The sequence below is a fragment of the Scyliorhinus torazame genome, chromosome 17 (genome assembly GCF_047496885.1).
Source record: "Scyliorhinus torazame isolate Kashiwa2021f chromosome 17, sScyTor2.1, whole genome shotgun sequence".
Classification (NCBI taxonomy): Eukaryota; Metazoa; Chordata; class Chondrichthyes; order Carcharhiniformes; family Scyliorhinidae; genus Scyliorhinus; species Scyliorhinus torazame.
In genome coordinates this window covers 118,419,184-118,433,669 of record NC_092723.1, presented here as the reverse complement: position 1 = coordinate 118,433,669, position 14,486 = coordinate 118,419,184, and the positions used below count along the sequence as shown (strand labels likewise).

The 14,486-nt window shown below is 44.1% G+C and overlaps 1 protein-coding gene across 1 annotated transcript in view; it reads left to right on the top strand.

Moving 5' to 3' along the window:
• foxk1 (forkhead box K1) overlaps positions 1-14,486 on the top strand; it is a 152,150-nt gene that overhangs the window by 109,227 nt on the left and 28,437 nt on the right. Inside the window, exons 3-5 of the mRNA XM_072480954.1 lie at positions 6,492-6,648; positions 8,327-8,473; positions 11,538-11,731. Coding sequence (XP_072337055.1) covers positions 6,492-6,648; positions 8,327-8,473; positions 11,538-11,731 — 498 coding nt within the window. The remainder of the gene's footprint in view (positions 1-6,491; positions 6,649-8,326; positions 8,474-11,537; positions 11,732-14,486) is intronic.

The following is a 14,486-nucleotide window of genomic DNA, read 5'->3' as shown; positions in this document are numbered from 1 at the left end:
AAAGCAGAGCCAGAGCTCAGCTCCACCCACACTCTGATCTCACTGCAGCCACTTGAGCAGACAATCATTTCTTAAAGTGACATTCCCATGATAGTAATTAATGTCCAACTTTTTGCCATGAGACTAGTAAATTCAGTTTGCAGAATACTGCCAGTGTGGTAATTGTTAATCCTCAACTCTGCAAAGGCAAATCTTCCAGTAGAGACAACACGGGAATTACTTTCAAGTACTACTGTTGAGCCATTGGGGGTAGTAAAACATTTGTATCACAACAAAATACTGGAAGAAAATTATCTTTCATTGCTGAGAATTACCTAACTGTCCAGAGAATAGTCCAGCTCAAAGCTTAAATATTCACACATTAGAGTTTGCCAGTTTGGGTGGAAACAAGGAATTCCTCCTGGAACTGATTACTGTATGCCTCTCTCCAGCTTGTAATTTATTGTGCAATCGAAACATTGAACATAAGGTCACTTTCTCTTTGCAATATTTTTGTCGGGTGTTATCAATCCTTAGTCGCAACTCCTCTGATAATGAAGCAGTCTGTGTCTATATGCAGCAAGATGTGGACAACATTTAGGCTTGGGAAATACGTGGCAAGTAACATTCACACCACACAAGTGTCGGGCAATGTCCATCTGCAACAAAGGAGTATCTCTAACCATGTCCCCTCGTCATTCAGTGGCATTTGCGTCGCTAACATCTTAGGGGTTAACCAGACTGGACCAGCTATATAAATAATGTGGCTACAAGAACAGGTCAGACGTTGGAAATTCTGTGATGAGTAACTCTTTGCCCGCCTCCCTAAAATCTGTCAACTATTTACAAGTACAAATCACGAGTGTAGATGGAATGAATACTCCCCATTTGTCTGGATGAGTGCAGCTTCAACAACACTCAAGAAGCTCAGCACCAACTAAGACAAAGTAGTCCGCTTGATAGGCACCCCATCCACCACCCTAAACATTCACTACCTCCGCTACTGACACGCAGTAGGAGCAGCGTGTACCATCTACAAAATACACTGCAGCAACTCACAAAGATTCCTTCAACAGTAACTTCCAAACCCGTGACCACTTCGAAGCACAAGGGCAGCAGGCGCATTGGAACACCACTACCAGCTTGGGAGCAATTAGGAATGTGCAACAAACGTTAGCCGAACCAACAATGACCACATCCCACGAAACAATTGGAAAAAAGTCAATAATGTGCCTAACGGTCATTGACATTGGGAACACTGACCGTGTACATTGTTGATATTTGTGTTTGTCCCGATCTCAAATCGATGTTGCTTACCTTGTTTATAGATCCTCTGCTCTGGAATTATTTAAATAAAAACTCAATTGTTTTGCTTTCGATTGTTCATTCTTCAATATCATTTGTTCAACAGGTATGTTGAGTGCGCCACCTTGTGACAGTTCTTGCATTTTTTTTTCACCCGTTCTCAATTATATTTCCTGTGAATGTTTTTGTTGTGGGGGTGGGGGGGGGGGGGGGGGGGGGGGAGGGGGAGGCATGTGGTTGTGGGGGCTGGGCTGCATTGTGGCAAGAAGAGAGGAAGAGATTGCATATGCGTTGGAAACTCACATGACTACCCAGAAATGAAATGCTTTTTGTTAGTGGTTTGGATCCTTTTGCAGCTTTATCATCCAGCATGCCAGAAGAAATACAGTATTAGCTTCAGTTGCCCTTAAATTCCCTCCCTGCACCTCTTTGTCGTTCTCCCTTATTTAGCTCCTTTGCAACCTACCTCTTTGACCAAGGCTTTGGCCGCCTGATCATAATATCTCCTGATGTGGCTCAGTAGCTGACTGAAAACTTCCTGTGAAGTGCCACAAACTTTTAATTTATATTATAGCTGCCATATGAATATGAACAGTTGTATATGAAAACGTATTGCAGTAATAAAGTTCTGTAATTTAAAGTTTTTACTGCTGTGCTGCTAATGTATGGAGCTTCAGTTACCTGTGCCGATTAGTTTGGGTGACCGTATTCTGTAGTTGTAACTTTGTTTCTCTCGGCCCGAGTCAGTGGTAGCATTTTTACCTCTGAGTGAGATGTCAGGACTTGGAACCCGCAATCTCGGCTGAAGCATCAGTGCAGTACCACATTGTCAAAGGTGCTGCTTCTCGATTGAGACATTAAACTGTGGCCCTGCCTGTCTTTTTTTTGGGTTTGAAGTAAAAATTCCATCGCGCTGTTCAAAGAAAATCAGCAAATTCTCCTGGTGCCCTGCTCAATATTTATCTCTGGTCAGTTACCTGGCTACTGTCTATCAGCCTTTGCTGTGTGTAAATTGGTTGCTGCGTTTTTCCTGTATCCCATTATCTGAGATTTCTGTCCCAGCGAATGTATCTTTACAAAGGGAGAACTTTGCTTTATCTATGCAGTTGGATGCTATAGCTCTGCAATGTATAGGATGCTACAACTCTCCAATCTATAGGATGTTATAGCTTTGCAATGCATAGCATGCTATAGCTCTGCAATGCATCGGGTGCTATAGCTCTGCAATGCATCGGGTGCTGTAGCTCGGCGATGCATCGGGTGCTGTAGCTCGGCGATGCATCGGGTGCTGTAGCTCGGCGATGCATCGGCTGCTGTAGCTCGGCGATGCATCGGGTGCTGTAGCTCGGCGATGCATCGGCTGCTGTAGCTCGGCGATGCATCGGCTGCTGTAGCTCGGCGATGCATCGGGTGCTGTAGCTCGGCGATGCATCGGGTGCTGTAGCTCTAGTGTATTGGAAGCTATAGATCTGCAATATAGAGGATATTGTAGCTTTGTAAGGACGCTAAAGCATCCTTGTGACTTCACATTGTCACCAATGTTTTGTATGAACGGAGCCACGTTTGATTTTGGCTATATCATCCCATTTAATTAAGTTACAGTTCAAATTTTCCTGCCACTAGAGCAGCCACAAAAAGTGACTGCAGCATCCAGCACTAATTGGAGACTTGCATGCATACTTTACTGCACTTTTACCTATTTAATATGTAATGTCATCTGCACTCAGACCTTTTTTTGCTATAAGAGTTTTATATGCTTGCTGTTCACACATTTATGCTGTCCTCAGTCATTTAAGTGCTGCTCTGGAGTTGCTTCATTATTATTGGGCGGCGAATGTGGACAAGGTGCGGCGGTGGTGGGAAGGCGAGGGGGTAGAGTGGGTTAGGATGGAGGAGGAATCTTCTGAGAGGTCTAGTTTGAGAGCTATGGTGACGGCAGCATTGCCAATGGCTCCGAATAGGTATTTAGGGAGCCCAGTGGCAGTCCACGGTGAATATATGGAATCGGCTGAGGAGGCATTTTAGGGTGGAAGGGATGTCTGTGCTAACGCTGCAGTGCGAGAATCATGGGTTTGAGCCGGGAGGGATGGATAGTGTGTACAGGAGGTGGCGGGAAGTGGGGCTGGTCAAGGTGAGGGATTTGTATTTGGAGGAAGGGTTCGCCAGTCTGGAGGAGCTAAGGGGGAGGGTAGAGCTGCCGACGGGTAGTGAGTTCAGGTATCTACAGGTAGGGACTTTGCACGAAAGGTATGGAAGGGGTTGCCTAGATTGCCGGGATGCACCCTGCTGGAGCGACTGCTGCTTCTGGATGTGGAAGGGGAGGGAAGAATTGGGGATATATATATATATATATAAGTGGCTGGGGGAGCAGGGATACATGGGAAGCGGAGTTGGGAGGGAAGATCAATTGGGAAGTATGGAGTGAGGCACTGTGAAGGGTAAACGGGACCTCCTCTTGTGCAAGGATGAGCCTGATACAGTTTAAGGTGGTGCACAGGATGCATATGAGTCGGGCGAGAATGAATGGGTTCTTTCAGGGGGTAGCAGATGAGTGTGAGAGGTGTGGGCGGGGGCCAGTGAATCATGCGCACATGTTTTGGGGTTGTGAAAAATTGGGAAGATTCTGGGCGGGAGTGTTCGCGGTCTTAGCCAGGACAGTGGAGGAGGAGGCGGACCCGGACCCTTTGGTGGCGATATTTGGGGTTTCAGAGAAGCTGGAGCTCAAGGAGCGGAGGAAGGCCGATGTCATGGCCTTCGCCTTTCTGATTGCACGGCGACAAATTTTGCTGGAGTGGCGGTCGGCATCGCCACCGGGGGTAGCAGCTTGGTTGGGTGACCTGTACGACTTCCTGCGGTTAGGGAAGATAAAGTATGAGTTAAGGGGCTCAGCAGGGGAGTTTGCGAAAAGTTGAGGGATGTTTGTGGCCATGTTTGAGGAGCTGTTCGGCACAGGGTTTGTTTGGGGGTGGCGGGGGGGGGGTGGCGTGTGAAAAAGGAGGAAAATCTGTACAAACTGTATAGTTGATTAGTTGGGGAGAATGTTTCCCGGGGTGTTTATTTGCTGTAACTACTTTGATACAAGTTTGAATAAAATGCGTTTTTAAATTTTAAAAAATCATACTTGACAGATCAGTACAAATTGATTGTGGTTCGGTAGCGCAGTGGTTATTACTGTTGCTTCACAGCGCCAGGTTCCCGGGTTCAATTTCCACTTGGGTCACTGTCTGTGCAAAGTCTGCACGTTCTCCCCCTGGCTGCGTGGGTTTTCTCCGAGTACTCCGGTTTCCTCCCACAAGTCCAAAAAGATGTGCTGTTGGGTGAATTGGACATTCTCAATTCTCCCTCTGTGTACCCGAAACAGGTGCCGGAATGTGGTGACTAGGGGCTTTTCACAGTAACTTCATTGCAGTGTTAATGTAAGCCTACTTGTGATAATAACGATTATTATTGGTTAGAAGAGGTAGGGGTTGTTTGCGATGAAGGGGAGGTCCTTGCTATTTTAAACGGACAGAAGGATGAGGAGTAGCGACGGGATGTGCATGGTCAGGGCTCTGGTAGTGAGGTCAAGTGTGTACAGGCAACTGCATGCAGTTGAGTGGACTTCACAAAAGTTGAATCAGTAGTTAGATGAATATCTAATGTATATTAGGAGTAGACCTAAATGATTAATGTTTTGAAGGCTGTAGATCTAATACGATTTCCAAGCAAAATCATGTCAAATGTCCATAGTTATGATATCACCTTCCCTTATCACTCCTTTCAAAAATATTTTTTAAGGTTCTGCGATTTACAGTAATGCCTTTTCAGTGACTGCCATGTTACTTCTGTGTTACTGGGATTTCGTTCACGACCATTGTGCAACTGCTGCACTTGAACCGTGATAACCAGACAACAATATGATTAAATTATATATTTTCTCCTTTTTAAGTTGGGCATTCTGGAGAAATAATTTTGTGCCAAATAATGCTGGGGTTAATATTGCTGATTATAGGCCTGTCCTGATGGTGGGAGCAATTTGAGATGATGAATTACGACTGCTGTATTTAGTTGCAGTCAACCGTTTATGGGATGAGCTGTAAATGGAAAAAAATGAAAATTGCTTATTGTCACAAGTGGGCTTCAAATGAAGTTACAGTGAAAAGCCCCTAGTCGCCACATTCCGACACCTGTTCGGGGAGGCTGGTACGAGAATTGAACCGTGCTGCTGGCCTGCCTTGGTCTGCTTTCAAAGCCAGCGATTTAGCCCTGTGCTAAACAGCCCCAATGCATTTTGCTGAGAGTTGAAATGCAGAATTGACTCCTAACCATTAATGTAAACTTTAGGCGCGGTAGACATTTAAATTAGTTGGTGGTAGGTTGCGATCCCAGGAGAACCAAGAGCAATTTTTACATCTGATGTGACATAGCACTGGATTTGCACAATGTGTCAAACAGATGCGGAATGTATCCTTCCTCCTGAGGGTTCCAACATGGAATCGAGCCAGCCCTGTATCTGCATTTAAATTATAATTTTAGCATTGGTTTCAAAGGAAGACTGAAGAGAAGAAACATAACACACAATAGTATCCTTTAATGTGTTTTTTCTTGGGAGTACTGATATCTGAGCATGTCTTAACATTTTTTTTTGATGGTTGTGAGCAGACCGACCATTCGGCAATATTTCTTTGTTGGCCTATTTCCTGTGTGATGAATGTATCTCTGTGTTTTGAGGTGGGGAGATTTGAGTGTGTCTGCTTAGATACTGACTTCACATTGTGGTTTTGTACTGTGGGAATCCATTTTTAAACCAGTGAGTTTCAGCCTGTCACATGGATCTAATGCTGACAGCCCTATTAAAATGGTGTTACAGCAGGGCAGTGTTGCTTGATGTTTAAGAGAGCTGCTCTTCATCATAGTACTGAGAAGAACAAGCAGCGATCTGAAGACCTTGGAACCCTGACTGTTTTCCATGTAATTGCGCAGAGAAAACAAGAGTTTTTGTGTTGCGGGAACCGGGTAAGAAACCTGAGGAAAGAAGGATTGTTTTTGAGCAGTTGGTTTAAGGTCTGATCCAAAAGAACCCAGGTACTTGCATTCTACCTAAAATGCTAGAGTTGGGTTGTAAATTGGGTTAATCGAACGGAAAGGTAATCTTATCAATTTTATTTTTCAGGCTATTTTATTAACGGGGCAGCTTTTGACCAAAAATGTTTTTCAACTTTGAACAGTGTCCCCAATTCCTGTCCTGTGAGTCCACGAGGTGCCGGCTCCTCTGGATACCGCTTCGGACGCAACATCACCAGAGATCTACAGCTAGCAGCAGCATTTGCAGAAAAAGCAGCATCCGAGCAACAGGCAGAAACATCTGGCGGTGACAGCCCCAAGGTTTGCAACTGTGTTAATAGTGTGGATCTCGCAGGTCCTGTAGTTGCAGTGATCTTTCCACGTTGGTGATTTGCTCCCCTTTTGCCTCTGCTGCTGAAGATAGTAACTCGTGCTGGTATAAGAAATAGGCCATTCAGCCCTTCGAGCCCACTCTGCCAGTTAATGAGGTCATGGCTGATCTTCTACTTCAATACCATTTCCCTGCATTGTTTCTTCCCCCATCTCCCATCCTTTGTTTTGTTTTTGCTAATATGTAGAAAACTAAACTATCAGTATCAATGTTGAGCCCCCACAGCCTTCTGAGACAGAGAATTCCAAAAGTTTGCCACCCTCAGAATGAAGAAATTTCTTCTCTTCTCATCTCAGTCCTAAATGGCCTGCCCTATTCTGAAACTCTGTTCCCTGGTTCTAGAAGCCCAGCTAGGGGAAGCACCCTTCCTTCATCTACCATGTTGAGCCCTGTAGGAATTTTATATGTTAGAATGAGATCACCTCTAATTCTTCTAATCTCCGGAGAATAAATGCCCAGTATATTTAATCTTTCCTCATTGGACAATCCCGCCATCCCAGAAATCAATTTCGTGAACCTTCGTTGCACTCCCGCAACAAAGTCTCTCCTTGGGTAAGGAGATCAAAACTGCACACTGAGTGCTGACTGAGCAAGGCAGTAAAACATCTTTGCTCCTAAGCTCGAATCATTTGGTCCAAATATGTCAGCAGTCGTCTTACTATCTTCTCCAAGTCTTCATACGTGATTCTAGGCATTAGATTTCAGTAGGCTGTTGTTGCCCAATATCAACAAGTACGGTTTCAGGCAAATCGTGATCCACACTGGAAACGCCTTCTGTTTCACCCTCTGCTTTTCGTCCACCTCCTCTCTCACTCCAGCTTGGGGATTCTGATCCAAAATGCTTCAGATAACGAGTATCCAGCTGAGATCAATTAGCTTAGCAAGGACCAGAGATCCAAATAAGGATTTTCCTGGTCCACGTCATCTATCTTCATGTGGAGCCGCACGGGCAGCACGGTAGCATTGTGGATAGCACAATTGCTTCACAGCTCCAGGGTCCCAGGTTCGATTCCGACTTGGGTCACTGTCTGTATGGAGTCTGCACATCCTCCCCGTGTATGCGTGGGTTTCCTCCGGGTGCTCCGGTTTCCTCCCAGAGTCCAAAGATATGTGCAGGTTAGGTGGATTGGACATGATAAATTGCCCTTCGTCTCCAAAATTGCCCTTAGTGTTGGGTGGGGTTACTGGGTTATGGGGATAGGGTGGGGGTGTTGACCTTGGGTAGGGTGCTCTTTCCAAGAGCCGGTGCAGACTCGACGGGCCGAATGTCCTCCTTCTGCACTGTAAATTCTATGATCTATGAGCCGAGAGTGAAAATTGAAATTGTCAGCTTCTAGGTGCACTATATCAATCCCTAATTGAACCACAAGTGCTCAGAGTACATCACCATTGTCCTTTACTACATGCTTCAGAACCTTTACAGGAATGTATCGTTTGAGGGTGTTTACATCCTACCCAATATATTAGCATGGACGTTTTAAGTTAAAACTGATTAAATTTACAAATAACATTCTGTTGAAATTCTGACCCTAACCATTTTTCAAAAAGGTTTACCATCTCCATGTGTGCCTATGTTTTTGTTAATGTTGATTCTCTTTTTTTGTCCAGGATGATTCAAAGCCCCCTTATTCCTATGCACAGCTGATTGTACAGGCCATATCTTCTGCTCAGGACAAACAGCTAACACTAAGCGGCATCTACGCACATATCACAAAGCATTATCCGTACTACAGGACAGCTGACAAAGGGTGGCAGGTGGGTGAACTCATGAACTGGCATTGGCATAGAAATTTATAAATGAGAATAATTTATCTGGTTATGCCATGAATGATAAATTAGGTGATGTCATCTGACATCCTAATTCAATTTATTTCAGCCGTGGTGTCTTTCTGGTTATCTACCCTGCACCACCTCCAAGGCCAATATATCCTTTTTGTGTTGCCAAGAATTAATGTAGTACTTCAGTTGGATCTGACCAAGACTCTATAAAACTGAAGCATAACTTTTGTCCTTTCACCCTCCCACCATTTCAATTTGCAGAAATCACCATTTCATTAACGTTTTTATGCCTGTGCACAATTGCTTTAATGAGGTGCATGTTCTTGGACAATCAAATCTTCTTCCTCCTTCACAGTTCCTAGTTTCTCACTACTCTGATTTCTTGAATTGAAAGTGGATGACCGCATATTTGCCTGTATTGAGCTCCGTTTGCCTTAGTTTTGCCCATTGAATTTGCCTGTTCATCCTGCTTCCATCCACGCTACATATTTATCAATCAATTTGAATATACTTCTCTGTATTCCTTCTTCTAAATCTTTGAGAAATACGATGAAATGTTGAGGCCACGATACAGATGCATGGAGAGCATCAATTGTTACATCCCACCAAGTCAAAGTATACACTCTTTATCCCTATATCAGTACTGAAGTTCACAAGTGTGTGTGTGTGTTGTGTGTATACTTGAAGCGGGAAAAGTTGTTCAGCTATGAGAAAGAGTTAAAGCTGCCACAGGGATGATGGGCCGAATGGCCTCTTTCTGTGCTGCATCATTCTATGGTTCTGGATATAATTCTATAATCTGAAGATGTGGTGAGATCTTGAGCGTTGCCATCAATGAACTTTAATTTACAGACCCTGTTTATTGAGCGTGTGCTTCAACTCTTAACTATGTGGATTATGCAAAGAAACGGATGGTTCACTTGAGTGGTATAGATGCAGTATTTGGGGTCAAAGCCGAGGTGATGGTCATACTTACCAATCCGTCACAGGCTGAAGAAAGTCGGAAACTTTGTTTCCAAATGAAAATAATGTGTAGTGAATAATGAGAGACCATGGGCTGGATTCTCCACCCCGCCGCGCCATTTTTCTGACCCGACCCGCCGGCGGGATGCTCCGTTACGCCGGCCAGTCAATGTGGGGCAGCCCCACGCTGTCGGGAAACCCCCAGCTGCCGGCAAAACGGAGAATCACACCGGCAGAGAATCATGCCCCATGTAAATCACATTCTTTCTGCTGGTACGGCATTCTTCATTGTTCATGCCGATATAATGGGTGTTTATTGTTAAGTTCTGTCCTGAAAACTCAAAACTCGTTTTCAGCAGAGTTCCTTGAAATTTATTGAAAAAATAAATTATTGTCCTATCTGTCTAGGTAGTTCCGATACCCCTATCCTAAAGGTGAAAGGACCCATTCCTCCTGAAAGTAATTTCTTAATTAACAAAAATAATTCCTGTTTTTTGCCAGGAATTGGGATTTATTGGGACACGAGCCTAATGTGAGAAGTTTCCCCCCCAGATTTATTGTTGATTAAGAGATTCTTAATTGAAAGCAATGTTCCATTGCTATGTTTTAACTTTTAGGTTCTTGATGGTGGATTGAAAGGTTCCTTCACAATCCAATTTCCATATTATGAAACCTATGCTAGAATGTGACATGTGGGCTGGCTGCTTTGGTCATAATATGGTCATTATGCAAGCCTGTGGAAAATATTAAAAACATTGGGGCCGATTCTCCCAAATGGAACCCACGTGTTTGCGCCATCGTGAACCCTGTCGCGTTTCACGACGGCGCGAACCAGGCTCGGGCACAACCTATTCTGTCCCCCACAGGGGGCTAGCACGATGCTGGAGCAGTTCACCCCGCTCCAGCCTCCTTTCCCGGCACCAAATTGGTGCCGCACCAACCCGCGTATGCGCAGTTGGGCCGTGCCAACCTGCGCAAGCGGGGGACTTCTTTAGCGCGCTGGCCCCGACTCAACATGGTGGCGGTGTTCAGGGGCCAGCCACGCAGGGAAGTAGGCCTGGGGGGACTGGGGGGAGGAGAGCGAGAGAGAGGCCGGCCCGCCGATCGCAGGCCAGACCCCATCGGAGACCCCCCCCCACAGGCTGCCCCCCCCCCCCCCCCCCCCCCCCGACCGTTTCGCGCAGTGTTCCCGCCGGCAGCGACCAGGGTTGAACGGCGCCGGCGGGACTCTGTCGTGGCCGCTCGGCCCATCAGTCCGGGGAATCTGTGGCCCCGCCGATTCCAGCCGCTGCGCCAAATGCGCCGGCGCAAATGGAGCCGATTCTCCGCACCTTGGAGAATCGCGTGCCGGCGTCGTGGCGCGGTTGTGGCGATTCTCCGGCCCGGCGCCGGGCTCAGAGAATCAGCCCCAATACTCTTAAAATGCTAGAAAAATCGTTTTTTTTTTTTTTCTTAAAAGACAAAGGAAAAATTAAATCGTGTGGGGGAATTTTAAAAAACATTAACCTTCCATCCAGCAGGACAAATAATAAAAGATTAATCTTTTCATCTTGCCAACAGGCCCAGACTTCTGCAAGTATGTTTAAAGCCAGCAAAACTAGATTTGTGGTTTGACGCAATATGCAGCACTCACTCAGCAGATGGATCTCTTGTTGGGCTGCAAACCAGAAGTTGTAATACAGAAAGGAGAGCTATACAATGGGTGTGCCATATTCTTGGCACGTGAATGTTCCCCTGAATGGACTATAAGCTCTTCCTGATATGTGCTTTGCCCTATATTTTTATAATGTACGTTTGGAATTGGATATGAACTTAGAAATAATGATTTTCAGGGTTCTCGGGAAAGAGTAAAGGGATGGGACTGATTTGGATAATTCTTTCATGGAGCTGGCACAGACATGATGGCCACATGACCTCCTTCTCTTCTGTATGATTCTATGCAAAGTTTATTTTTGACTTGAAAGTTAAAAGCCCTTGCAATGAAGCTAAAATAATTGCTGTGTTTTGTTCAGTCAATCTGACCATGTGTTTTTATCTGCAGTTGAACTTTCAGTATATTTTTTTTCCTTTGAGACAGAATTCAATCCGCCACAATCTTTCTTTAAACCGCTATTTTATCAAAGTGCCACGGTCGCAGGAAGAACCTGGGAAAGGGTCATTTTGGAGAATCGACCCTTCATCGGAGGCAAAGTTGGTGGAACAGGCATTCCGAAAACGTAGGCAGCGAGGGGTATCTTGTTTCAGGACGCCATTTGGACCCATCTCCTCCAGGTTGGAAGCTATACTAATTTGCATTTTGAATGTTATTGACTGTTGATTTTTAAATTGGAGAATATTTGGGCTGAGCTTGTGATACACCTCCGGCTCTGCTGTGTAAAACATTGATCAATGCAGGGGTAGCCATTTTCTGTTGACCATAACAAAATCTTGATTAATATAACACTGCTTTTCATGTGATAGGAAAAACTGAAGAGCTCGAGGTACTTGATTTATATAGACAACACATCTAATATTATTAATAGTTATTCCATACCTATGTCTTTCTCTAGAGTGACTTGTGATGTAAACAAGATCCAGCTGAGGAATGCTTTGGTAAAAAGATAATCCCAAACTGTACTGAAACCTTGTGGGAAATACTGCAAATGCTCCAAGACATAGATAACCTTGTGCTGTTTTGCTAATGTAAATCTCCAGCGGTCTGTTACTTGACACAATCTAAAATTTTCACTGCAGAGGCATCCATAATCCTTTAATAGCTGTGGTACCCCAGATAATCCCCAAATGCTCTAGTAAAACGACTATTTGGTGCAGTGGTGCTGACTCTTTTTGCCTTCTTTTTCCCTTGTGCTGTCCTCTGGCTGTGTGCAGAGCTGAGTAAGTGTTTTCTGTTGTTCCTACCATAATTATACTGTACCAATGTGCTCACTGAACACCACAGACAGTGTGATTTCTTAACCCATTTGTTTTAATTTGTAGAAAAGTAGATGGGACTGAAAGAGGCTGTAGGTTCGTGTGGATTCCTCGTCTTGGTTGGCTCAGTTGGTGACATGTTCGTTTGAGGGTAGTGTGTTCAGACTCCACTTCAGTCTGGAGTGCATTATCTAGGCAGATACTTCAATAGAGCGCTGAGAGACAGCTGCATTGTCGAAGTTGCCCTCTGTCTTAATTCATGTGGGGTTGTTGAGTATCTATTGTCTTCTGTAGGACCTTGGAATGAATCTGCCTCCAGACCCATGACCTAGATTTCTTCAGGTTTCAATCATATGTAATTTCTGGTTTTCTCTTTAGCCCCTTGGTTTGAAAATTTGAATCTTTAACAAAATGGCTCAAGAAACAGGCAAATTCAAATAAAACATATTGTGGGTCCCAGTTTTATCAGTTTGGATTCAGTCACCGCTGCTTTTGTCATTGGGTCTGCATTTTAGCCCGAGGATATTTGCCAACTTTAATTTGGTGTTGCGTCCTTCTTTCCTTCGCCAACAAGACAAAGGCAAAGCAATGCTACTGAAACGGAACAATTTTTGTATCAAAATGGCAAACTGAGTTTTTTTTAGTGCAGACCTCCACCTGCTACTGTTTTGCTTGATGACCTGGAAGTGAGTGAAATCCCGGGCAGTAGTATTTGATCACGTGCATGATTCTCTGTACAAGCAAGTCTGAATGGCATTTTTGAGGATGATGTGGAAATGCCGGCATTGGACTGGGGTGAGCACAGTAAGAAGTCTTACAACACCAGGTTAAGGTGATTCACCTGAGGAAGGAGCAGTGCCCCGAAAGCTAGTGATTTGAAACAAACCTGTTGGACTTTAACCTGGTGTTGTAAGACTATTTTTGAGGATGGTAGTTACCCGGTCTTGCAAGTGGAATTTTTAAACTGGAATTTGAAAATTTGGCACAGTCAAAGGTCTTTTGAATTTAGTTAATTTGGTAGCCTCTTGTTCTCCATATCCTGCTCAACCTGTATTTCAAGACTAGGGCTGGCTGGCTTTCTGTGTTTCCAATGGCATTAGCACCGTGGTGACCCATGGTTCTACATTTAGGTTACAGAAGCAGTATGGTTGTAATTCCATTGTGCCTATTTTGTTCTTTTCATTCAATATTTCTTTATTCCTTTTCCAATCTCTGTTGACTTTCTCCATCTTTTCAGTTGAGAATGCATACAGGCAACATACTACCTTCTTCCTAATTTCTTTTTGGTAACTCTGCTTGGGCCAGCTGACGTGTTATTCTTTTGCAATTCCTGCCCTAAATAGATTTGAGTTCACCCAGACTTTGCTGGCTGTATTCTAACTCTCGGCTAGTCAGCATCACCCCCTTTGCTTACTAATCGACACTGTCTACCGGGCCGACAGCTCCTTAATTTTAAAATACACGTCCTTGCTAAAATACTCATCCCCTTCTGAGATTGCGAACCCAAGACCTGGTATGTGATCTTGAAAGAGATGGGCAATAAACAATCAATTTCCTGTTCACAATTTGGTATTTTTAAAAGAAATTACTGCAGGATAACTTGATCAAAAATGTAGAGATTCACAAGATAGTTTTGAATGAAGATGACCCATATCATGTCAGAATGCCAAGTCCACTGTCTTTCCAGTGCCCTAGTTTCAGTCACTCTTCTGGAAATGTTTTTATCAAGTTCTTTTCACAGTGGGCTGTCAATCTGACTGTTTTAACTCTGGCTCCTTTCCTCTTAAAGCAAACCAATTATGATACTTTGCCTTCAATAGTCCAGATGCTTTAAAAGTGTACAGCACTAAGTGTAAAGGGTTCATTTTACTATGATGATCACTTCACTAATGTCAATTATGGTCTTCCAAGAAATTTTCTTTATTATTAACGCAATCAACCAAACACTCATTTAGAATTGTTTTTAGCAGCAGTTGAGTTTTTCTCCAATTTATTAAATAGATGGAAGTTCATGAGAGCAAACCCAAGAATCAGGATTTACGCCTGGAAGATCAAATCCCTTTTTCTTTTTAAAAAAAAAAAAAATAAAAAAATATTTTATTCAAATTTTTCGGCC